Consider the following 25,478-nt stretch of genomic DNA (forward strand, 5'->3'; position numbering starts at 1 on the left):
ACGATCAGCGACGGCGCCGACGTCGAGACGGCTGCGGGATGTCCGGGGCGCGTCGGCCAGTGCGATATCGTCATTCGGCTGATACGGGCGGGACGTCGTCGTTGGCCTGTCGTTCGCATGGCGATCAAACGAGGACGTGCGGTCCACGGTGTTCTCCACGTTAACGTGTACCCCAAAAATGTAAGTGCAAGCGACCGAGAAAACTCTTCCTCTCCGCTACGATTATTTTTCGATCGAGAAAGATGGAGCAGAGCTCGACTCAAAGAATCTTAGGCAATCTCTTTCTTTTCCTCCAAATTTGACATGTCTCTTTTTTCTCTCGTATTCGAAATTGATTGAAATTTCTGTACGCGACTTGCGTTTTAGAAGAGCTTTCTCGAGGATAAACGCATCAGGTAAAACTACTCCCGAGATAGAACTCGTTCGTAGTTTAGGATCGATGCGGCATCGTGTTTTCCGCTAATTTTCCGCAAATAATTAATTGAATTTTATTGCGCGCAAGTGATCGGAGTTGACAATAAACACAATTATGTAGGATATAGATTATGGTTGCTCATAAAAGGAACTTTATCAATTTTTATTCTTTATTTATGTTTTATTGTTTATTTTTTTGTATTGCTTAATTTTTCCACTTTATGCATATTATTATTAATATACATTAAGCTCGTTTTTTCTATTGTTTATGTTAACAGTCTTACTGAAGATGGCCCGAAAAAGATCGAACCGTTTAAAAGAAAAATAACTATTTTTATTCTTTAAAAGGTTTTTTATTCTCGCTCTTATATTAAGCCCGCATTACTAAGTTAAATTCTCCAAAACGATCAATATGTATTTTTCTCTTCGGATCGCGAGGTAAGAAATCATCTTTCATTATAATTGCGATTTTAAAAGTTCGAAACAATGCTTTTCTTGCTTTTTCAAAAATTATGCAGATTTTTCCACATTAATTAATCGAATTTTCGTTTCATAGATTGCGACTTTAAATTTATTAAGATCGATGTGCACTGAGTCAATATTACGATCGAATTCACTTCGGAGTAGCAGCTCGACAAGGTCAATACTATCGTGTGTGTCTTATCAAAACAGGTTGGCCGCAGATGGTATTATTTAATATCGCAGCTGAGCACAACTTTCCGATCTCCGGGAAATAATTCCGAATGTCATTATTCCCCGATATCTTCGATCTCTCGGTAATTCCATTCAGAAACGTGGATCGAGTAATTGTAATTGAAATGCTCTCGAGAAGTTGGAAAATTTTGCGAAATGTTGAATGTGAATTGTTCAATGCGATCTTCGATTTAATAACTTTCTGAGAATCTTTTTGAGATTTTTTACCTCGATCAGTTTTATTGTCATATTTAAAACATTTTCTTCGCGTCAACATATCGATTTCGCTCGTAGAATTTTCGTAGTGTTGCATAATCTTTCTGATTAATGTGTAAAAGCTTGTAATCCACTTTTAATCATAAGATTGGAAACTTTTTTATACGTATATCGATTTCGAATATTGCGAATAAATTTATATACGCGAAAGCCAATAAAACTCCGTACACAAATGTGAAAAATTCAGTGTTTTGACGAGATTTGAACTTTAAAAATTGACTTTCTCAAGTTCTTTATTGTTCAATACGTTATTCTAAAACTGAGAGATCTATTGCTACAATGATGCAGTTCACCTTTAGAAACTCAAAAAGCAGATTTTAAACGTAACTTTCGACTCTTTTAAGTCTCTTAAATATATATAAAGAAAAAAATTAACCCACTATCACACTGAATTATCAAATCGATCGCCTCTTGTGCACCGAGACACATAGCGCAGAGAAACGTCTGAGAAGTATTTAAATAACGAAAAAAACTGAAAGAAAAAAATCTAACATTAATCTTTAGCAAACTTCTCAGTCGAGTGTAATTCACTCATTCGAACTCTCGAGAGATCGGAAGGTTCTTCGGAGATTTTGCGTTGCCAAACAGACTCTACGTCGAGTCCACGTATTGTTCCTGCCGTTAATCGCCTGTCGTGCGACGGCACGATGTAATCATACGGAAGTACGTGGCTTGGTGCGCACACGACATGACGTTTCTCTTCCTCGCGTTATGCCGGCGCGAAATACGAGAAGGAGCTCGATATCGCGACCGAATTAAACGGAGCACCGACCACCGCGCGCATGTAATTCCCGCTCTCGCTCTCGACACGGTGACACAGATATCCTTTTGGGTCTTCGGAATCATCGATCTCTCGGAATTCTCGTTTCAACTGCTGTGCTTCAGCCCTTTCGTCGCTCTGCGTCTCCCTCTTCGTCATCTGCCTCTTCGGAAAAGTTTGCTTCGTTAAGAAAGTTAACTCATTAACGTGGCCCACAATTCTAAAATAATTATTCTACATAATTATATTGTATAATTAATCTCGATATTATTTTAAGAAAATTGTACATCAAGTATGGAATTTAATTATATGAATAATGATCACCCCGGCAAGGAATTCTCCTAAGAAATTATTGCCACTTTAATCGAGAGGTCTGCCATTAAAAATAATGAGATAAAAAAGTGGAGCATACCTATAAATTCGACCCGCTTGTCTCCGGGAGTGGTTGAGTTTAATTAATCGGAAATGTTCGGCAAACAAGAGAGACGGAAGAGAGCGTTATTTAAATGTGCAAACTCTCGATTTATTTATTCGCAGGTGGAATAAGTAAGCGAGATAATGATGCAATCATGATTCAAGTTGAAAACGATCCTGAAGAGAGTTCAGCGGCTCGGATGTCCTGTATACGCTCTATACAGCGGTGACACAGCTGTATATACATAAATTACAATCATGGATATACAGAAGAAGTTTCTGTGCCCCCGTTTGGTGGATTATCTCGCCATCGTGGGGGCCAGAACGCCCGCAGCCTCTCGTCAGCCCGTACAGGTATAATAATACTTAGGGGAATAAGTATTCATTCGCAAAATTTTATTTTATTTACAAGAAATCGCGATGAATGTATAAAGTTTACAATAAATCTATATATTTATATTTTTTAATTATAAAAAGAATTTGATTAAAAGGAAAAGATAATATATAATAATCTCATTTCTTTGCGATAGGTCCCGGAATTGCTACGCAGATATCCGGTGGAGGATCACAAAGATTTTCCTCTGCCTCTGGATATGGTGTATTTCTGTCAACCGGAAGGTTGTAGTAACGTAGGACCGAAACGCACGGCCTTACGAGAGGCAACATCCTTCACCTTCACTCTCACTGACAAAGATTCAGGTTCAGTATCTCTTTCATACACACATATATACATTGCAAAATTGTGAAAATCTATATATTGTGGAGATTATTTGAAAAAAATGCAGGAAAAACGCGTTACGGGATCTGCGTGAATTTCTATCGACCTATGGAGAGAGCGGGGATCGTGGCTGGCGGAGGGATTTCGCTCAAGAGGGAAAAATACAACACCACGTTTCGAAGGGAGAGCTGGAGGAAGAGCATGGAGAGAAGCACCGACTCTGCTTTTTCTAGGTGAAATGGCTTATAATTATTTGTCCCTTCTCAATTTAATTTCTGTTTCGATTGACAAAAAAAAATTAAATTATCTTTTAATTATAAAAAATAAAGTATAAAGAATCTGCTATATCTTTGACACATTATAACAATAAAACAGACAAGAAAAATGCCCTGTTCTCTCCTAAAATTACGAATTTAAAACCTGTAATCTTCTGAAGATTGTCGTCATATATTTAAAAAATGATTTAAATGATTTGCATATACGATATACTCGATACAGAGTTTCATTTATAAGACTGTATCTCTAGCCGTTCGTTATAGCGACTATAGGAGCAGTGCGGTAGGTCCTAGTGATTCTGAGAGAGATTGCTCCAGCAGCAGAAGGGATTCAGATACCCCGCAAGTCCCTCACGCTCCGAGATTGGAATTCATCGCACCGAGCGGAGACAGCGAAAGCGGCGGCAGTCATTCCCCATCGCCACGCGCTTCTCGAAGACGTCAGGTCAATATGACTATCGATTAATGTACCTTGCGCTCGAAATAATTTTTATTATCAATATATTAATAATTCTCTAATTAATTTATCGAGCAATTTTATCATCTTAAAAGAAAAATTTTTTATTTTTGTTTAATTGGTGCTCTCAGGAATGCACAGATATAACGCATTATCATCAATCACTTTTTATAAAAGCTATATTAACATTCGTCAATATAATGTTTAATAATTATTATTTTATAATGCTTTCGACAGAGAGTTCGCAATCACTCCTTGACTTCGCTCTGCATCATTTCGCATCATCCATTCTTCTCGATGTTCCGGGAATGTCTTTTCGTTTTGAAGAAGATCATCGACGCATGCAACGAAAGTTTCTCACCACAAAAAGTGGGAGCTTCTCGACAGACCAACAGGTGCACCAAGATCTCATTTTATGTATAATATTTTGTGACAATTTATAAAAGTATTCATATCTCATTAAAACGCTAAATTCTTCCTCACAGAGACACAGTGTGGAGCGTTATTACGGGCCAGGCTCTGGGAGATACGCCATCCATCGTGCTTCACGACGTTCGCGAAATTGAGACATGGATATTGCGCTTGCTCAGTAGCCCCGTTCCGGTTCCGGCGAAGACACGCGTCGAGGTCGAAATAATATCACCCAATGTGCAGCCTCCGTTGTGTTTCGCCTTGCCGGATCACACCAGGTTCACCCTGGTCGATTTTCCTCTGCATCTACCATTAGAGCTGCTCGGCGTCGACATATGTCTGAAGGTTCTCACGCTGATCCTTTTGGAGAATAAGGTGCGAACACACAGATATAAATGTTGAGAATATATTGAATGTCTAATCAAATATATACTTTGAACATTACACTATTATAGATTATTGCATACTTAATGAGAGGATACTCACCAGAAATACTAATACAGAATCACGATTGAAGAAAGAAAACTTCATTTTCAGATTGTACTTCAGTCTCGAGATTACAATGCTCTGTCCATGTCAGTCATGGCGTTCGTCACGATGATCTATCCATTGGAATACATGTTTCCCGCGATACCCTTGTTACCCACATGTATGAGTTGCGCGGAACAATTACTGCTCGCCCCGACGCCTTTCGTGATCGGGATACCCGCGTCCTTCCTGCTGTACAAGAAGAACTTCAAGATGCCCGACGATATCTGGCTCGTGGATTTGGATAGCAATAAAATAACGGCGCCCAGCCCTTTGAACGATGACGGTTTGCCGCCGCTGCCGGAACCGGAGGGTACCATCTTGAAGAATCATCTAAAACAGGTAATATAATATCGGCAGCCATTGATGATAAGCTCGTAAACTTTCGTAAAAAATTAACCGATCAAGAATGAAACGTGTTTAATGACTCATTATCCTCATCGCAGGCAATGCAACTGATGGATCAAGTGGGCTCTAGTGTAAATATTTATTACAATACTCAGTCCGCTTGGTGGCATATCCTTTATTTCGTAGTTAGCGGCATGCATGATTTATCACATAAAGAGTCAAATTGACTCTTGTAGCGCCACACGCATTTACCAAAGTACTAAGAATAAAAATTATAAATAGCAAATAGAAATAGCAACCGTAGAAAAAAGATTTATAGTTTCTCTTTTTGTTAAAAGTTGAAAATCTTTAGTCGTAGATAAAAACAATTACTTCGTAATCGTCCTTATTGCTTTTTGTTCGTAGAGTGAAAGTAGATTTAGAGCAGTAGAAATAAAACCGCAATAAAGCAACGGGTGATGCAACGAACTGCACAACCTTATTAATACAATTTATTGACTATTTAATAAATTTTCAGGCGATGGCCAGTTTGACAGGCCCACCATTGCTCCCGCAGGACATCTCGTCACGTCTCTCTTTTCAGACACCAAGTAGAAGAGAAAGCATGGCATCGCATCATTCCACTTTAAGGTACGATTTAATTTCCTCATTTGCTTAAAATTTTTATTAAACTAACAATAATATTATTAATGATAAGCATAAAATTCTGACTGTTAACAAATTTGAATTCTCGATGAGAATTTGTATCCTTTTCAAATAGAAATTGTTAATATATACAAAAATTATTTTTAACTAGGGCAAAAAATGCCATGCATTACTACTTGTAGTCTAGAATATTTTGACAGCGCAATTACTAACGTTCGATGTTAATAAAATCGATTGCCTTACAGTGTAGCTTCGACGAAGCACAGGCCAAACGTCGATCAGTGCGCGCATCTTCAGCACACTCCGCTGAATTTGCCAAGCGTGAGCTCGTCATCGAGTCCTCCTCGTCGGCCGTCGATGTCACAAACAGTCGGAGGATCCGGGCTGACCGGTTCATATCCGCTGAAGGCGACCGGACAAAGTTCGGCGCCCTTCAATCCGTTCATCTACGGAAACGATGTGGACTCGGTGGACATTGCCACGCGAGTCGCCATGGTGCGATTCTTCAATTCGCAGAATCTGCTGGCCAACTTCACCGAACATACGCGCACCCTAAGGCTGTATCCCCGGCCAGTGGTCGCCTTCCAGATCAACTCGTTTCTTCGCTCGCGACCCAGGAAGAGCAGTTTCCTTAACAGGTTTGCGCGCACGCAGGCGGTCGAGTTCCTGGCCGAGTGGTCTCTAACTCCGAGCAACGTGGCCTTTCTCCGGGTACAGACAGGAGTGTTTGATCCCGCGCAGATCGGCGATAAGCCACGCTGGTATGCCACCAATCTCGAGCCGATCTACTTTCCTGTCTGGGACTCCGGTAGCTCCCTAGCGAATGCCTTGAAGGCGATGAAGGAGCACGAGAGCCAACCTACGGACGAGAGTGGCTCCGATTCGGAGGGTGCTGAGAGTACGAGTTCCTCCTATTCCTCTTTGAGTGATTTTGTCTCTGAAATGGCATCGTCTGATCTATCACCAGGTGAGTATCTTAAAATCTGGATGATAAAAGTTCTATTTCTCCTATAATAAAATTTATAAACAAAATTTTTTTTAATATTATAATATTTAAAAAAAAAATATATATATATTTATACATGTGATTGTATTGATATAAATGTTTGAAAATTGTATGATTAAATATTTTAATATTCTTTATTATTATAATTATTTCGTATTTTAATACATATGTTTGATTACTTTTTGCATGTAGGTTACAATTGTCCGCAAGTGAGCCAGCCCCAACAAATGTCACTCTCAGTAGATCCGAAAAATGTCTACAATCCTCCGAGTTCTCTGCAATATCCGGGAGTGGAAGAAGATTCTCCGGTACGACCCGAGAGTCCACCGAGCACTTCTTCTAGTCACAGCGATTTAAGCAGTCCGAGCTTTAACAGGGATTCCGAACTTGAATTAAATCCGAAAGTTCACGAAGGCTCGCAGTCTACTAACGTAAGTATATGAGCTTTTTTTCGTAATGTCTTTTGCCTCTTTCTTCCTTTCGCTATATGCACTACTTTTTATATGCTTAAGGAAAACTTATATATGTAATCACGAATTTCTTTTATACATTGTGCAATCATATATATTATATATACACACGCGCGACAAATCTAAAAATCTAAAAATTAAAAATAATCTATTTCCTTGATTATTGTTAATTAAGAAACACATAACAGTAATTTTATATCATTAGTGATTTTTAAGATTGATAATATTCATCGTATTAAGATTGATTCGGAATAATTTGCATCGAAAGTAAATGTGTGTGTTAAATTTTTTTTATTTCACTAAATTGGCGTACTTAATAGGTGGTTCCTGCTGTGTATATACCATGACTAAAAAAATACATAGCGTTACGATGATTTACGAAATAGCGCCGGATTAGTACGCTAACGAATTACTTGATCATAGGATAAAGAGGAAGGTGGTAGCTTTGAGTCAGACTCCGCGTCGACAATAACACCGCGCACAATCCTGAGCGCACAAAGTTCGGTAGGACAATTCACAGGGATGGGATCTTTAAGCACTCAATCTTCGCTCAACGACACTGAACGTCCTGCCGCTCCTCACAGGACCTCGCGTGTCAGTAGATATGTCACTCCTGTGAGTCTCATCTCCATGTTACCTTTAACTACTCTGTCATTCGAATGTCTCTACGTTCGAATGTTACACTTCGGGCTGATGCATGATAGATGAATTGAACGGGGGGAGTTTGTGAAAGTATGTGGAATGTTTGTCTTCGTCATCTCTTCTTCTTCTTCTTATGTATTTTTCGTCAAGGATACTGTTTGAAGAGAATGTTGGCTTCTCTATCCTTGATTTGCGTTTTATTTTCAAAGTATCGTTTGTGACCTCATTTTTACATTTGTTTTAAACCTTTTTCTAGACATCTCTATCGTATTTATTTCCTGCACGCTCATCTCTTGAGATACGAATACCAGATCCTATTCATATATCATATTCGGCACTCAATGTAGTTTTGTAAATTTGAATTATCTCTGATTTCTAATTTGTGTATCGCACCATTTTCCTTCTCAGCCTGAACACAATTTACTGTACTGCACATATTTTTATTTCTTCAGATGTATTATTGCATATTGAAATGTATAATATTACATATTCTTTCATTGTCTCTCTCATCTACACATAAAATATACAGATACATTTACATACATATTTTCTCATCTTTCCTCTAACGACACAGGTTTACGAATTTAAACGACTGTTATGTGTAAATTCGATTATTATGAGTTAAATGATAATCTTCTGAAATCGATCGATATATACATACGCATACAAATATGCACTATTTAAACCACACTTAAAAATATGATACCTTTCTCTGTAGATCTAAGTTGTATCACTTTAAATGTAATATATTTTTCTATCTAAACTTATACGTTTTAACATGACATTTCTTGTTGAAGCATGATTAAATTTTATTGCCTCGTACTTTAAATCTTAAAATATCACGTATAATAATTATAAAAGTGGCAATTAATACGTAACATTTCAGAGAAAGAAAGAAAGCATTTGTTTCTATTATAAAAATTTTCGAGTCTTTCCTATTATAAAATTTTGCTTACTTAAAACTTTTTCTATTAATATATTCCATATTAACTTATTTCCCTATTATACAATCTTGTTTATTTAAAACATTTTATAATACAATCTATATACATTAATATATATTATTAATTTATTAATAACAAAATTTTTAGGATATATTATACATATATTTAACTATTGATTTGCATTCTCTTTCGTATTGACAATATAAAAATTTTCCAGTTATATGAGGCAAGAAGACTCGCGTATTCGATTTTTTGGAAAAAATATTTTTTCGAGAGAATAGTCGTGAATGCTCGCGTGTTTTTTTCCAGGTACCACCCACCGGACCAGGTCTACAACGTCAACCGAGCGTCGGCAATGTCCTGGCAAGGGCCTCCAGCTTCAGCACTACTGGCGGGCCTCTTCTGCCGCGGCAGATAAGCGCCGTCTCCGACCATCATGAAGCGTCGACGACGACGATTCAACTTCAACGTCAGACATCGGCGGGATCGCCGATCTCGCCGAAACAGAACGACGGTAGCTCGGTGCAACGGCAGAATAGCGGCGGCAGCAGTTCTAGCACCAACACCAACACCGGAAACGGTGTTCTTCGACAGGGTTCGCAGAGCTCTCTATTCGAGCAAATCGCCAGCCAAGCCAAGGATTTGGTACGCGAGACCACGAGACAGAGCAGTCAGGACGGACTACTCGCGCACATGGACAAGGTACTTACAAGTGTGATAATGATGATATATCCTGGCACAATAGTATTCATTTGCATTCATTTTCTAGAAATCTGTCAAACGGATGATTGCGTCATATATTTTTTTCTTGATGTTATTTATTTATTAATTTACTCTTTATCTAGCTGAAGCATCAGGCGAAAGAAAAAATTACGGAGGCAGGCGAGGATAGTCTATTCGCGCCGCTGGAACAAGTATGTTTTCTTATAATATTGTATATGCAACGCGTTGGCAAAATTAATATACACTTAATTATGATTTTTTAAATATTCTAATTAGTTAACGCAACAAACTAAGAAAGCGATGGGCGAGGCCACCAAGTCGGTGCAAGAAGCATCCAAGACTGCGCTAGAGGCAAGCAAAACTGCTGCAGGTGTTAGTAAAAATACTTTGGATGATTTAACGTATGTTGGCAAGAGCACATTTGGAGATTTTACGAAAAGTGCCAAAGAAGTCGCCACAAAGAAGGGTTTGCTCAAGGTAAGTAACGAAAAAAATCTAAAAATTTAGACTCGCATTTTTAACATTAAAAGATATCGTGTAAAAAGAGAAATTAAAAGATTTATCTAAGACATCTGTCCACCGCTTTGCTTGTATTTAGGGTCTCGGAGAAACGCAACAATCGCCAGTACATGCACCATCGTCTCCCAATATGACGCAGCAGCGAAAGGATTCAGTTAGCAATCAGCTGGTCGCGTCGGATACGCGAAGCGGTGTCGGGCGAGATTTTTTCAGCAATATTAGTAGCGATCTGAACGGCTTTGCCGCGCAGACCAGCAGTATGTTCAGCGATCTATTTGGTACGTCCGGTATTTTTTTTTATACGTTAATAATTAAGAATTTAAATAATATCATATATTCTGCCTGAATAGATATACAATAAGAATCTAGAAGAAGAAAAAAGTATATATGTTTTCTGAGAAAAAAAATAAAATGTTGTTACTATCTGTATTCTTTGAGACTTTCTTTCATGTGTCTATAAATTTTATCTTTAATTTTATAATAATCATTAATGATTTAATACATCGGGGAAAAAGAATAATAAAGTTATATCTAACTTACAGGTAGCAAAAATAATTCTAATCGAGGTAGTAGCTTCTTTCCGCAGAATCAGAAATCGAAAGAGAAGATAAATCCGATTCTTGCACCATTTCCTAAAGGTACGAGTTATATGTTTCTAATTAATTTTTCGAATTTGAAAATAAAATTCAGCGTAATATAAATATGTGTATTGACAGTTGCAGGAAAGACGGGATTGGTAGAACGTTCTTCGTTAATAAAACATTCTTCGCACAAAGTTAATCAGGAAGACGCGCAGAGAATGCAAAATGCGGAACGTTCTAGTACAAATAGCGACAATCAAGCCTTTTTGAACGATGCAAGTATCCGTAAATGTCATCTTAATCATCTCGCATAACAATTTTACTCAATTTTAATTTTCTTCCAATATCTTTCAGGTGGTGACGCAAGTGTTGGCCGGCGAAGGTGTTGGTTGGCTCAAACTGAACAGATTGAAGAAGCTAATGGAGGATGAAAATTATAGAGATTTGGTCGTGACGAAGCTAAATAAGGGTTTAAATAGAAAGATTAGTCCAGATGATCATATTGATGATGTGGTAAATTTTTAATTTCTCTTAATTTTAACGCACAAATTATTTCAGAATATCGTTTGCTAAATTTGTTCTCGTACTAAACTTGTTCTTATTAAACACGCAATCAAATATTATTTGATTTACTTTAATCTTTTATAGCCCATATCGAAACCCGTGTATAAGGGGATGTTAAAGTGCCTTCAAGCAGTAACGCATGGTCTTGCGCATACGTATAATAATTTCGGATTAGGCGGGATGGCCTCTGTCTTCCAACTGATGGAAATTGCTCACACGCATTACTGGAGCAAGGATCTGTCCGAAAGTGATTTCGACAGTTCTTTGATGTCGCAGGTATAAAAATTTTGAATATATTTCTATACGTATAGAACAATTTTAAATTTATATTTATTTCAATTTTTGCTTATATATATTTCATAATAGAAGGTAATGAGAGAAAGCATACACTTGTGTTTTGCAGGCATCTAGCCCGTTCGGCAGTAGAGAAAACTTGAAATCACCTCAATCTCCGAATCAACCTGATTTTATGGATATTACGCAAAAATCGGGTACGTCTCTCTTTTTAAATGCAGTTGTCTCTCTTTTAAACACAGAAAATTAATTCTTATTGCACTGCTAAATAAAAATTAAATAAAAAATTTTTATTAAATTTTTTAAATAAACAGTTTGTCGAATTGAAAGTTGATATGTATCTTAAACAAATGCATGTTTTAAACGAATTAATAATTTATAATATTTTTTCGGGAAACATCAGAACTGCCGCAGGTGCATTTGGACACGCCACAAGCACCGCCGACAGGGGACACGAGCCAATCGACTACGGATATGTTTTTCGACATGTTTACGAAGAAGGGGAAATTTCTAAGCAAACTCACTTCGTTCGATTCGGAGGTAGAAAGAAAATTTCCAGCATCTTCCATATTTCAAACTACTCAGATGATTCTTTTAATCCTTATATATTTTAAACTGGAGTTTCAAATTGATTGATTGTTTTATATAATAGGTACAATAATACCGCAAGGGCACGATGTTGAAACTAGTAACATGCCTCTTAAAACACAGGCGAGAAGAGTAATTCTTTTTTTTTTAATTTTTTTAATGTATACGCTATCGGCTTGACAGCTTCTTTAGTGTGGTTCCTCCTACAACCAGTAACGAAAAAACAAACAAACAATAAATGTTCAACGTTGGATTGTAACGTGCAATGCACACGTGTCATGTGTTTTTTAGAGTGGGCGGGGTGGTGGAACGGGAAGCAGCGAAGCTTTATCCACAGACGGAGGTAGCATTATCACTAATCCTGCTTTTCGGCAAGCGCACCAAGCTTCCTTCCGAAGCACCGTGTCTGATAGCGAGGTCGAGCAAGGCAATGTAAATTATCTACTGAATTAGTTTTATCTATAGTTGTACATTTTTATATATAATTGTTATACATGTATCTCGTAGAACGCAATGCAAAACACAACGCTAATAGCATCGTCCATTCTCATAAAATCAATCGGTAAAGTTCAGTTCAATACATGTCTATTATTTAGATCATATATAACGTAAGTCTCGAATGTGTATGTTGATTGTGTTAGTGAAATTAATGATTTTTTTTATAACACTTGAATGCCTAAGCACTTCAGGGAATAAGTATAAATAGAGTTCCTTTGACACTCGACCAACTCGGATGTTGATACTTGACGCAACACGAGCTTCCCGTAGTTTTCATAATTCCATAGAACACTCGAATCGAATCAATACCTAGACATTCGTTAGGAACACGAATGGACGCTGATAGATCGCATAGAGAATTATAATCGAAGGGTAATGGTAACATCGCTGCAATTTAAATTACGATCATATTAAAAAACAAATTTTCATGCATACGTGATGCACAATCAAGTATCTCTTCGTACCAAGTTACCCTTTGACCTTAGAAAGATGGCATCATATCACAATTAGTTGTGAATTTCTAGCTTGAATGTCAATCAAACAAAGAAGTCGAACAAAGAAAACATTCTAATATATTTCAAGAGAAATATATTATTGCTTCATTAAAATTTCTATAGATTTTTATTAGAATCTTTACTCTTGTCTTTACTCTGCTATTAATATCGTTCTTACCCGATTTTATGATTCTAGTTTCCTCGGCAAGGAAAGCAACGTTCCGGCAGTGTTTGGTCCAGCAAATCATCTCTGAGTACCGGATTCCGTTATCACGATGGAAGTTTGATACCTACCACAACTCTACCAAGTCCAGGAACTGCGAGAACGTATCTCTTCGAAGGTATACATTCTTTTTAATTAGACAAAAGTATCCCAGATGAAACAGAGATCATAATTGTCTGCAAATATTTACAAAGATCATTTTTTCGCATATCTAAACTTTGAAATAGAAAATGTTATCGCATTTTCTTCAGGTCTGCTTGGAAAAGACAGGTCATCTCTATGGGACGAAATGCAATTCTGGGAGGATGCCTTTTTAGATGCTGTATCGCAGGAACGCGACATGATGGGCATGGATCAAGGACCTGGAGAGATGATGGAGAGGTAAGAAGTAACCGTAGAATATTTGATGAAAATTAGGTAACGCAAATATATTCTGAAAAATAAATAATAAGATTGCATTCTTCGATTAATTTAAAATTAGAAATTATATAATTGCGATAAATTGACTTTGTTTCAATTTTTATGTAATATAATAGTGTAACAAAAAAGATGAAAAGTAATATTTAAAAAAATGTACATAAAAAAAGTATTGTCAAAAAATGTTTTCGACACAGATATAAGAGTTTAAGCGAAAGCGAAAGACGACGATTGGAGCACGAGGAAGATAGACTATTGTGCACTCTGTTGCACAATCTCACCGCTGTTCTGGTGATGCTGAACGTTGATAAGAACGAACTGAAGCGAAAAGTGCGTAGACTATTGGGCAAGAGTCACATTGGCCTCATCTACAGCCAGGAATTAAATCTACTTCTCGATCAAATAAGTAATCTCGTAAGTGTCCTGTAAGCGACTATCAAAAACCTGCAATCAACGTGCGCTTTTCTTGTTCTGTAGCACGGAAACGACATCGATCTGAAGCCTCTGACATCACGACAAATGCACCGGCAGTCCTTTACCGTGCATTCGGGGATCGACGCTGAAGGTGACCTACGATTTCTGGAGGTCCGCCACGACGGTCTAGTGCTGAGATCAGTGAATGGCGTGATAGTTGAACGTTGGTGGTACGAACGCATGGTCAATATGACATACAGCCCGAAGAATAAGATTTTGTGCTTGTGGAGGAGAAGCGGCGGCAACACGGAATTACACAAATATTACACTAAGAAGGTATGTCTCTGAAAAGAAAGATTAATCACGAAGAAGGAAAGTAATGTTTTCTTCTATCTTATAACATTTCTATCTATATAACATTTCTTAATTATTTTAAATATTCATTTGTGACAGTTTTAAAAAATATATAGAAAATACATTTATTTTTTGAAAATTTTGGAAAATTTTCTCTCTAAATGTGAATATTTTTCCCTAAATAAGTAAGAAAAAAATATTATACATATAATACTTTAATAAGTTAGATGAAAAAAGAAAAAGTCTGTTCTCTCTCAAGACTGGATTATCTACAAAATCATATCAGATATATAATGAGGATGTAACGATCATTTTTTAGTGCAAGGATGTCTACTATTGCATAAAGGACGCTATGGAAAAGGCGGCGGCTCGCGGACGAGGCGCGAATGTGGGCTGCGAACTCGGCGGCGAGTTTCCGGTGCAGGACATGCGAACGGGCGAAGGTGGACTCCTGCAGGTTTGCATGGAAGGCGTCGGTCTCCTCTTCGCGAACAGCAAGGTATGACTCGCATATTCGTGTAAAAAGTCGCACAATCCTCTTACAACTGTACGAAAAGAATCGAAAATTCGGTTCTCTCTGTCTCTCTCTCTTTCTCTTTTTTCTCTCTCTCTCTTTCTCTTTCTCTCGAGGATTGTGCAAATTTATTTATAAATATATAAATATATACTTCTTTGACATTTTACGTCTAATTGTTTGTGTCATGTTGAGCCGCATTTGACATCATATACATTTATTTAGAACAATGATTTGATAATTATTATAATTATTATCATCTTTTATTTGATAATTATTATAATTGTTATCATCTTTCGCGCCTTATACAAAATACCAGATTTTAACCATATATATATAATGTTTCTTCTCTGGCCGATTCTGTCGTTTTACTCTTTTTTATCAAAATACATATAATATGATATATTTATTTCAGCCAGATCAAATATATATATGTCAGAGAATATTTTATGTTACTATGAGCTGTTTGTTTAAAAAAAAAAGAGAGAAAAAATATTCTTTGTCCCGGCTCAATAAACGCGATCACGAGGTAGCAATTAATGTAACCTCGATCACATATAACATTGTGCTCGATGCTGAATAAATATTTAAAAATGAAACATTTTTTTATTAAAGGGAAAAAATGTGCAAACACGCGGCAATGTTAAATCTCGTATTGAACAGATCTCGTTGTTGTTTCTGCTACTCTTTTTGCCATTCATATTCTCTCGATCATCGAATATTCTCTCTCTGTGTTTCTTTTTCGTTATTGCATTGATGCAAGGACCACTCAATATTATCTCCCACTGCTACCCACTATAATCTGCTTAATTAATTTGTATCTCTGTACTGTGATTTATCGCGTGGTCCATGATAGGACAAATCGGACTCATCAAAAGGTAGTTTGCCCGTAAATATCTACTTATTTATTCCCAAATTGGTCAAAAAAAGGTTCATATGTTAGGACTGTTTTTCTTTTTACCAATATACCTCGCGAGGAGATAATTCAAAAATTACGTACCCGCGTATTAATACAAATCTGTATTGATACAATTAGAGTGGCTGTATAGAAGAAAATGATAACAACTTCTCATTTCAACAAGAGAAACTGACATCACAATCATAAATGCGTGTATATACCGAATGTTGCACAACGATGGCGTGTTTTCTTTTAATTGCAGATTTTTCGATCACTAAGTTCAGTCAATTTTTCCTCTATAACAAAAATATATGTACCTGTTTTTAAATTATACACAATGAACATGTAATGAATGGCAAATTAAGTCTTGACTCTATTAATATGAATTTTTGGATATAAAATCTTATTTTTTTAAGCTAATAATGAGATTTAACCTGTTTTGAAAAAGAACAGATAAAAACAATCCCAGAAATTATCAATAGGAATTGTCAAAGAAAAAATTGATTCAAAATTGATCAAGGAAATCATAATTTTGAAAGAAAACACGCTTAATGTGGGACACTCTGCATATGCATGTCGAAGTACTTCACACGAATATGGTCCATCTAAGCTTTACGCATTTATTTTATTTGCTTTTAGTAAAAATATTCAACAAATTATATGATACAGATGAGAAATATAATTGATTATCTCGTAGCAGAAAAATCATGAATAATGTACAACGAGTGGAATTGGAAATCTGATGATCCTGCAGGCTTCGTTATTATTCATACATTTACACACACATAACGCATCTCATATATACACATATGCAACTCCTCACAATCAACGGAAAGAAAAATTGTTCTTCTTGTTGCTAAATATTTCGGAAGTTTTGAATAATCTGATTAATCTCTCGCGATTGATATTACATCACTGATATCCTCTCGGTTATTTTACTGGATAATATTGTGTTCAGGCGTTATATAATCAATGTTTTCTTGCATGGAAGCTCGATGTGCAGTTGCAGACTCTTTTATCTGTATATTATATATATATATATATATATATATATATATATATATATATAATTACATATTATATTACATTTATATATCATTATATATACATTTATATATATATAGGAAATAAGGTATAGGGCGATATATATATAAGATTGTCTTTTTTGAACACACTATACTCCTATATCTTATCATTTGTATTGAATGTTGGATGCTATTATATTTTTTCCATAAGTCTAACAATTCTTTTATCTGTCGTGGTCATACGCGAGGAAAGTCTATTCGAGATGAGAACGAAAAATGAAGAAGAAGAGAAGAGAAGAAGATGTAAAATGCGACCAAAAAGTATCGCGACCATACACAGATCGCTGTTTATTTCGGCTGCTTACTTTATCGCGACCGATAAACGGATCGCCGATCATTATATGCATATGCATATATATATATATATATATATATATATATATGTATGTATGTATATGTATGTATGTGTATATATTTATATATTTGTATATTTATATATTTATATATTTGTATATTTATATATTTATATATTTATAAATTTATATATTAATATTTTAATATATTTATAAATTTATATATTAATATATTTATATATTTATATGTATATTTATGTATTGGCAGAATCTCGCGCGAAAAAATGGCGAAATATCCGTAAAATATGCGCTCAGGATCCCGTATATATCCATTCTCCAGATGATCGGGATGATAGACTTTTCTCAGCTTGGGGAACTTTTGAGATGGTCCTTGAACAATGAATATACCTTGCTGTTTATCCGATTGGCCATGACGTTAGGTGATAAAATGTAGCTGTAATATCATCGTGTACAGCTCTATCTATCTATTCTATCTCTATCTCTCTATACTACATATATATATATAAACTATATCTTAACTGAGTGGATAACTGCTGTTATCAAGGGTTTTAATTTTCTGTTTTTCTGTTTTCTGTTTTCTTGTCCCGTCCATCGACATTGCCCTGCGCGGCTGGGCAAACAGGATTTCGAGGTATCAAATCACAATATAAGTCATTGTTTGTTATATAAATTCAGTATATATGACTAATATACTCAATGTTGGCCGTGTTCCGGAGATGCTTATTTATTTTTACCATTACTTTTGGCCGTATATTATTATTATTATTATTATTATATCATTATATACTATATATATCTACCTACATTCTTAAATGCATTCGAATTCACTGATCTGCTCTGTCTATCTTTACTGTTTTTTCTACGATCGATCGGTGTTAGTTGTAATATATATATATATATATATATACGTATATGTATCTTCGTTACGATATATATATATATCGTAAAGCGCTGATACCTAAATCTAGGTATTCAGTAATAAACAATGAAATGCAGAACAGTGTTTGTCGCATATATATATCAAAAGTCCGATAATATACTTTATATATTGTATATCGTTTAGATGAAATATTTGTAAGTAGTGTTTAGTGCAACTTGTAGAGCGATGTTCGATTTGCACACACAATGCAACTATATATATATCTATATAGCCTAATCACTCGTACATGAAAGTATACACAGTCATTACGTCACGATCATCATTACAGCTTCCACGTATCTTTACACACCGTATCTTTCGGTAATCGTGAAATACGTAAAAAAAAAAGATTCGAATTCTTCGTTATCGTTATTGCTCGACGCGATACGATGCTGTTTATTGAAGATCGATAATGCAAAAGTTATATCCCGATCTTCTATCAAATTTCTGAAAATAATTCTGCTCGACAAACCTCTGCTTTTTTTTATTTCGATTTTAAGTTGAAACAGAAAATAAGCGAAACGTTGATCGCAAATAGAAAATAATATAAGATATAAGAATAAAATATAAGAGTCGATCTGTGTGATCGGAAGGATTAGAATGTTGTAAAATTTATGCTCCATAAAAGCCACTCTTTATGTAAAATTTTGGAGTGCAACCGTAAACTATACACTTTAGCAATATACCCGTAGCAATATATACCTCTCAACTGTCCCTTGCGTATGTCATAATAGACCAGTAGAATCGGGGGCGATATTTCTCAAGAGATGAAATGAGATAGTGTTACGCAAAATTAAATTGACCCACAAAATTAGAAGAAATGAATTATTAGAAGTAAAAATAAATAAGTGCACGAAAAAAAAGATTTCAAATTTGATTTAAAAAAAAGTTTAATTTAAAAAAAATTATGTTCAAATCACAAATAATTCTTGCATAATACTGAATAATTCGCGATATAATCTGCCTTTTCGCAGACTTAAACAAAATTATGGCTATAGAAATAGTAATAAAAGAATTGAAAACAGCTCTTTGAAACTCTAGATTAAAATATATATTTTTCAAGCATATAAAAAATAAATAAGACAGTGGAAAACTAGTACTAAAAAATATGCTACCCGATTTATACAGTCGTATATCTCTCGAAATCTATCTACACACTGCTAGTTATGTATAGTAGAGCAATGGTTTTTCTTTGCTGTATAGTGGTTTCAACACCGTATTACGTGTCGAAAGGGGATCATCTCCGAGATAATCGTGATGAGAACTCGCGCTAGCCTGAATCTTGTCGCCACGATATTACTACACTCCTCTGGCATGGCACTGCTAATATAATGTTCCTTGTTTACGACATTGTACAGAGATTTTCCGATATATATTCCCCCTGACAAGAGTGAACATTCGTCATCATTATGTCATCCCCTTCACCCCCTTTTCTCGATTTCTACCGACACCCCCGCTCTACGATCGATATGTATATCACGATCGTGCATCATTGTCGATCGAACCACGTCCACGTCGGTCTGTATTAGATGATACAATTGCACATTTGGCAAGTTATCGACGCTAAGCAATCAGTGACATTTTACGATTGAGTTTAGGCCATCTCCAGAGTTGCCTGCCGCTATATTTCGCTGATGTTGCGCCTGTTGCTGCTGCTGCTGTTGCTGCTGTTTGTCGTCGCCGCTGCTCTGCCGCTAGCTTCTCGCTTACAAATCGAAATTACGACACGACTATTAAATCATGCATGTTTTTGATACATTTTTAGTCATAGAATAAATCTTAGATTGCTTATAAACCTTAGGTCGCTTTCACCAAGCGTTATGTTTGCAAAACTCAGCAGTTACGAAATTTTCTTGTGGATTTTAATTCTAGTATTAGTAGTATTAGTTTGCTTCATTAATATATATTAGATTTTTTGTAGAAATAATTGACACAAAGATACACATCTGTCTCAATATATTTTTATATGGCATGATTATCCTATTTTATGAAAAATACTTGGATCTTTAAATGTATTTTTCTTCAAACTTGACTCTTTTTTTCTAATATTGTGTATTAATTTAGTTTTAATAATGTCTAATATTTTATAATAATTCATAAATTCTATTTTTCGATTGTTAGAGATTTTTATGCAAAAGCTGAGTTTTGTGAGGAAATATTATTTATTGTTCGCTGCTAAATTTGCGATCAAAATGTAGTGAGATTGAGCATGCTGTTATAAAGCGATTTTACCGCTAACAAAAGAAGATGTACGTTTGCATGTAAAAAAAATATTTAAGATTCCAGCTCAATTTTATTTCTTTCGTTTACAGTTCGAACTTTTACATTTTTGCACGTCTAATGAATATATTTCGATTTTAGATTTTATGCATTAAATGTAATATTTACAATTTTCTACATAAAACGCGATTGGATATTTACACGTGGCCGTCGTTGCCGAGAGATTATCTTTTAACGTTCTCCGTTTTTACAAAGACATTTCATAACGGAGATAGATTATTAGAGAAAATAAAGTTACGTGTGCTCGAAATCAAGAACGTAAACATTGAAATAATTAGATTGTTTGAAATGAATAATATCGTGTAAGAGAAAAGCGAGTTTTTTTCAAATTTAAACCATTCGTTCCGCACAGAGAGAAAATGATATCTTTAAAATAAAATTATGCAAGAGTTTAAATTTATTTCAGATGAAACATCCGTATACTCATTAGGAAAACGGAAAAAAGTTATTTTTCTCTTTGTAATAATGCTGTATGAATATATTGCTTCTCGTGTAATCTGTGCAAGCCACACTTAATTATCTCGTAAGCGACGTATAATAACAGTGATTATTACTATTCTAGATGTGTTACAACTAAAATTCAATCAATAATTTTTCGATGTACATCACCGTACGTGATACACAATATACTAAAAGCTAAAAGACAATTTTAAGTTCTACTATATTAAAAAAAGGAACGATATATATTGAATAAGATAATTTTTCTAAATTAAGAAAATTATGTTATACGAGAGTGATATGTAATTTTAATACATAACTGCTTATATAGTATTTGTATGGTGACGTGCATCAAATAAGACAAACAATATGATAATACCTGAAATATATTTTTTGTGCAATATCCATCGAGCGCGTCTAAATTCTTAATAAATTCTTAATAAAAAAATTATTCCAAGTTAAATTGTATAATGAAGAGAATTTTCAATTATAAAAATTTATAAATACAAAGCTAAAAAAATCCTAGCAAACACCAAGTAACAGTTATATAATTATTAGTTATAATTTCCTACTCAACAATATAATTGTTATCTAACACATAACAGTTATATAACATGTAACAGTTATATTGTTGAGTAGGAAATTATAACTAACAGTTATATAACTGTTACTTGGTGTTTGCTGGGATAGATTATATAGTTAATTAATTCGAAAGATTAGCGCTCGAAGGGTGAAACAGACACTTGTCGTCGAATGAGCTTATCGTCACAATCTCTACAATAATCGTCGTCACGCCTTTTAAAGAGCTGTTTGCACACACAATTAATATCGTTATATCGGCGCATATAACAATAAAATAGGCCATAGAAAATCGTCACAGTGTGCATGATCGAGTAGATCCAGATCCGTAATGCGCGATGCGCAGAACACTAACGTAAACCGATTGTGTTATTTGCAGTTTTTTGTAAGACTCGATCATATCCGCAAGTGCTTTACTCAAAAGGATGGAATCTTTGTTTTGGAAGAATTCAGTAAGTGATACATCGAATATTGCTTCGATTACCATACGCTTTTATATACGCCGTAGAGATACCTCGTGAAAAATAGAGATTCACGATAGCGATTCACGCTTCCGCTGCAATTAAATTTTAGCCGCGATACGTCGATATGTTATCAGATACCTTTCTGTTTCAGATCCTAAAACTAGACAAGTAATTCAACGTAAATATAAGTCGCAAATGGTGAGTAGATTTCATAATTTTCTTGTTTTGCAAAAACATACAATAATTCACATAAAGAAAAATACTTGCTCTTAAGGAAAACAAAATAGGATAAAATATTTGCATTTTTATTAAGACAAAATTGCAATTTAATATTGGAGTCGCATTTATTTTATCCGAATTAATCGACATTTGTTTTATCGATGGCATATAATAATATTTTATAATTTCAGAATACTTTACATGTTAAAGAGCATTTGATAAATGCGTAAAATATCATTAAGTTATATAGGAACTTATTTTTTAATTGATTAATATATTCAAATCGCGAAACATTAGAAAAATAATTAAGTGATTTTATGTTACATTTTAATTTTTTTATTTATCATACATCTGTAGCTGTATATTGTGTGACAGGCTGAAGAGGCGGTTCGCTGCTTGCATAGAGTATTTTCTGTTGCATTTACTCTTCATAAACTCCCGTTGGAGAGTCATCACAAACATAAGCGCGAAAATGACACCGCATGAAGCTCTCTCATTTCTAAGTTATTTATCATTTCTTATATCTCACGTAAGTTCTTTTCCAATTGCTTTAAGTAAATCCTTATAATTTACAGTTTTGCAAATTACGTTGAGAAGGAATTTTTTATAAATCACTTTTCGTTTCTCGACAAGATTCTGGATGATTTAACATTTGTTTCAAAGTTAAATAATAAAATTTAATATATATTTTTCTTAATTTTTTTCCGAAAACAAATTAATTTCGCGAAATTCCTTATGAAGCAATAATTTAATATTTATATAATGACGTAAAATTTTTCCTCATCCATAGGCATCTGATATCTGCTATGCTGTTTTGTGCGTATTTTCTTACGTGGCTGCTGGTTCGGAGCAACGAAAGCAACAACAAGGCCAACAGCAACCATCTCAACAGCAGCACATGCACATACAACGCCAACAACAACAACATCAACAACAACAACATCAACATCATCAACATCAACAACAACATCAACAACAACATCAACATCAACAACAACAACAACAACAACAACAACAACAGCAGCAGCAGCAGCAGCAGCAGCAGCAGCAGCAGCAGCAGCAGCAGCAGCAGCAACAGCACACTTTGCATCCGAATGAACAGCGTCAGCAGCAGCAGCAGCAGCAGCACTATCAAGCCCGGCATCCCTACCAACAACACAGACAAGAGCAACCCCAATCGAGCAATGTAACAACCCAAATGCACAAAAATATGCAACTAGACCCTTATCCTCGTCAACATTGACGCAGGCAAAGACACTCGCTTCCCTTCGTTAGCATTCACGACAAAAATAGTTGCGCCCCTTACGCCTGTTTACCCTGGGTATAAGTGCGCTATCCTTCTCAGAGATTTATTTGAAGATTCGATTGAATGTGAGCAAAATAACGGTGATGTTATATTTTTTTCGAAGAAATATTTTCTTCTTTAAATGCGCCGTAGCAACGCTCTTCCTTTCCGGAATTGAAATCACTTTGTGAAAAATTGTAGTAACTAAGAACATGAAAAAATCATATCTACCCTTAGTTTAATTCGTTAATATCAGACTTACGGTGCGAATTTTTATTCGAAGTTAGTCTTGTGTAGTCAATGTGATATCTATGGTATTCTTGTATTCACTCGCATACACGATATGCGTCACCTAAAGCAATTCAATACAATAATTATTCGTAATTGGCGGTACAGTTTTGTACAATACGCCGCATACAGAGATTGTACTTATGATCGTTCGCGATGATAAAAAAATATTTATTTTAGCTCGTATCGAAGTGAGAATGGTTGATGTTAATTAATAAACGTTGCGCGAACTTTTTTAGTTACCGCATACGAAATTAATTCTATCGTTTTTTGGGTACTTGAACTTCATAATTGAAACATAGACAAGTGGCTTTATCCGTTCACTATCTCTCTTTTTTTATGTTAGGTCTGTCGAATCGAATTTAGTCGGATTTATACTCGTTTTATTTAAATTGAAATGTACTGAAATATCGCAATGTTAGAGAAAAACTGTTGTGCGTAAGATGTGTAGAAAAACATACTGTCGTTCTGTATCTTGAATAACTTGCACGGTGGTCATTCTTTTATACGGTTTCGAATAAAGAAGGAAAAGAATCTTTCTCGGTAGCTCGTAGAGCTCATTTTAGGATACATGTAATGTTTCCAAAGTTCTAGGCCTTATATGTAATATAATGTAACTGTAAAAAGAAGGCTTTCGAAATCTAAGATGATACATCTCTGATACCGTAAAGATTTACATCCTGCGTTTTCCTACGACTCGTTAGTTAGGCAATCAGAAATTGCATCAGCAATGAAATCGCGATTCCAAATCACTAGTCGGAATCGACACTAAGAGTGCGAAATATTTCTAATTCACGGAAATAAATACTATATTTTTTTCTTTGCCGCATTTTTCAATATTTGTTATGTTAGATATACGCGTAAAAAGACAAATATAAGAAGAAACAAACGACCAGCCTAGGAAAAAGGATATGTACACTAGTCGCAAACTCAGCGTGAAATAACCGTAGCGTACGTTACACACAAATATCAGAAGAAATGATATATTTTCTTGTAACGTATAAGAAGCGTATAGATATTTGTAAAAAGGTATAGGATTTGTAAATAATAATTGGCGATATAGTAAACGGTACGACTAGTATCTCTTTTTATTTCTTGTTTTTTAATACGATTATACATATTAGAGCTCGTTCATCAGCTGAATTGGAGAGAAGTGTATTTCTAAGAATAAGAGAGAGCGAGAGAAAGTGAGAGAGATGTTCTCTTCTAAACATCTGAAAAAAGCATATGTACACGACCCTTGGTACCAAATTTGTCTAAATCCCGATGTTTAGAAGTTCCGTCGTCGATGCCACGTTTAGACGATACGTCGATCGATCATAGTCATTCCGAGATATATCACGGTTAAAAGAACTTTAGACCTCTAGAAGAGAAATTAATACCTCGCATTGTATAGTATTCATCCATGTAGACGCCTTATACCCAAAATATACTTGTAGCCAAATCGATATTAAATAATATTTATATTTACCTTCACCTAACTCTGCGAGATTTGACAAATAATTTAAATTTTTAGCATATAAAT

At 35.1% G+C, this 25,478-nt stretch overlaps 1 protein-coding gene and 1 long non-coding RNA gene across 11 annotated transcripts in view; one reads left to right on the forward strand and one right to left on the reverse strand.

The window, feature by feature from the left end:
• Positions 1–44: 44 nt before the first annotated feature.
• On the forward strand, positions 45–25,401 carry Rab3-gef (Rab3 GDP-GTP exchange factor). Of its 10 annotated transcripts, none has more exons than XM_083095852.1 (34): positions 45–180; positions 2,681–2,911; positions 3,088–3,256; positions 3,343–3,508; positions 3,815–3,995; positions 4,245–4,402; positions 4,493–4,793; positions 4,956–5,288; positions 5,393–5,425; positions 5,812–5,924; positions 6,185–6,906; positions 7,138–7,376; positions 7,839–8,030; positions 9,311–9,703; positions 9,847–9,915; positions 10,001–10,201; positions 10,323–10,521; positions 10,786–10,881; positions 10,960–11,099; positions 11,179–11,337; positions 11,473–11,664; positions 11,792–11,879; positions 12,086–12,222; positions 12,562–12,702; positions 13,459–13,603; positions 13,737–13,866; positions 14,100–14,316; positions 14,380–14,652; positions 14,990–15,169; positions 18,104–18,112; positions 22,077–22,149; positions 22,313–22,359; positions 23,171–23,398; positions 23,429–25,401. In XM_083095852.1, exons 2-34 carry the CDS (start codon positions 2,816–2,818, stop codon positions 23,621–23,623), a joined length of 6,015 nt encoding a protein of 2,004 aa, XP_082951978.1. In that variant the 5' UTR covers positions 45–180; positions 2,681–2,815; the 3' UTR covers positions 23,624–25,401. The 10 variants fall into 10 exon arrangements, with proteins under 10 accessions (XP_082951978.1, XP_082952016.1, XP_082951952.1 ...); XM_083095890.1 differs by lacking the exon at positions 23,429–25,401 and adding an exon at positions 22,756–22,909 and having other exon boundaries at positions 23,171–23,310; XM_083095826.1 differs by having other exon boundaries at positions 23,171–25,401.
• Positions 2,937–25,478, reverse strand: part of LOC145969721 (uncharacterized) — a 29,975-nt gene continuing 7,433 nt past the window's right edge. The window contains exons 3-6 of the long non-coding RNA XR_014438234.1: positions 7,125–7,312; positions 6,183–6,876; positions 4,905–5,279; positions 2,937–4,778 (exon numbers count right to left, since the gene is read on the reverse strand). This is a non-coding gene — a long non-coding RNA (uncharacterized LOC145969721). The remainder of the gene's footprint in view (positions 4,779–4,904; positions 5,280–6,182; positions 6,877–7,124; positions 7,313–25,478) is intronic.

Source organism: Camponotus vicinus, unplaced genomic scaffold (assembly GCF_025532165.1).
Source record: "Camponotus vicinus isolate PSW18456_S1 unplaced genomic scaffold, iyCamVici1.0 SCAF_1, whole genome shotgun sequence".
NCBI lineage: Eukaryota > Metazoa > Arthropoda > Insecta > Hymenoptera > Formicidae > Camponotus > Camponotus vicinus.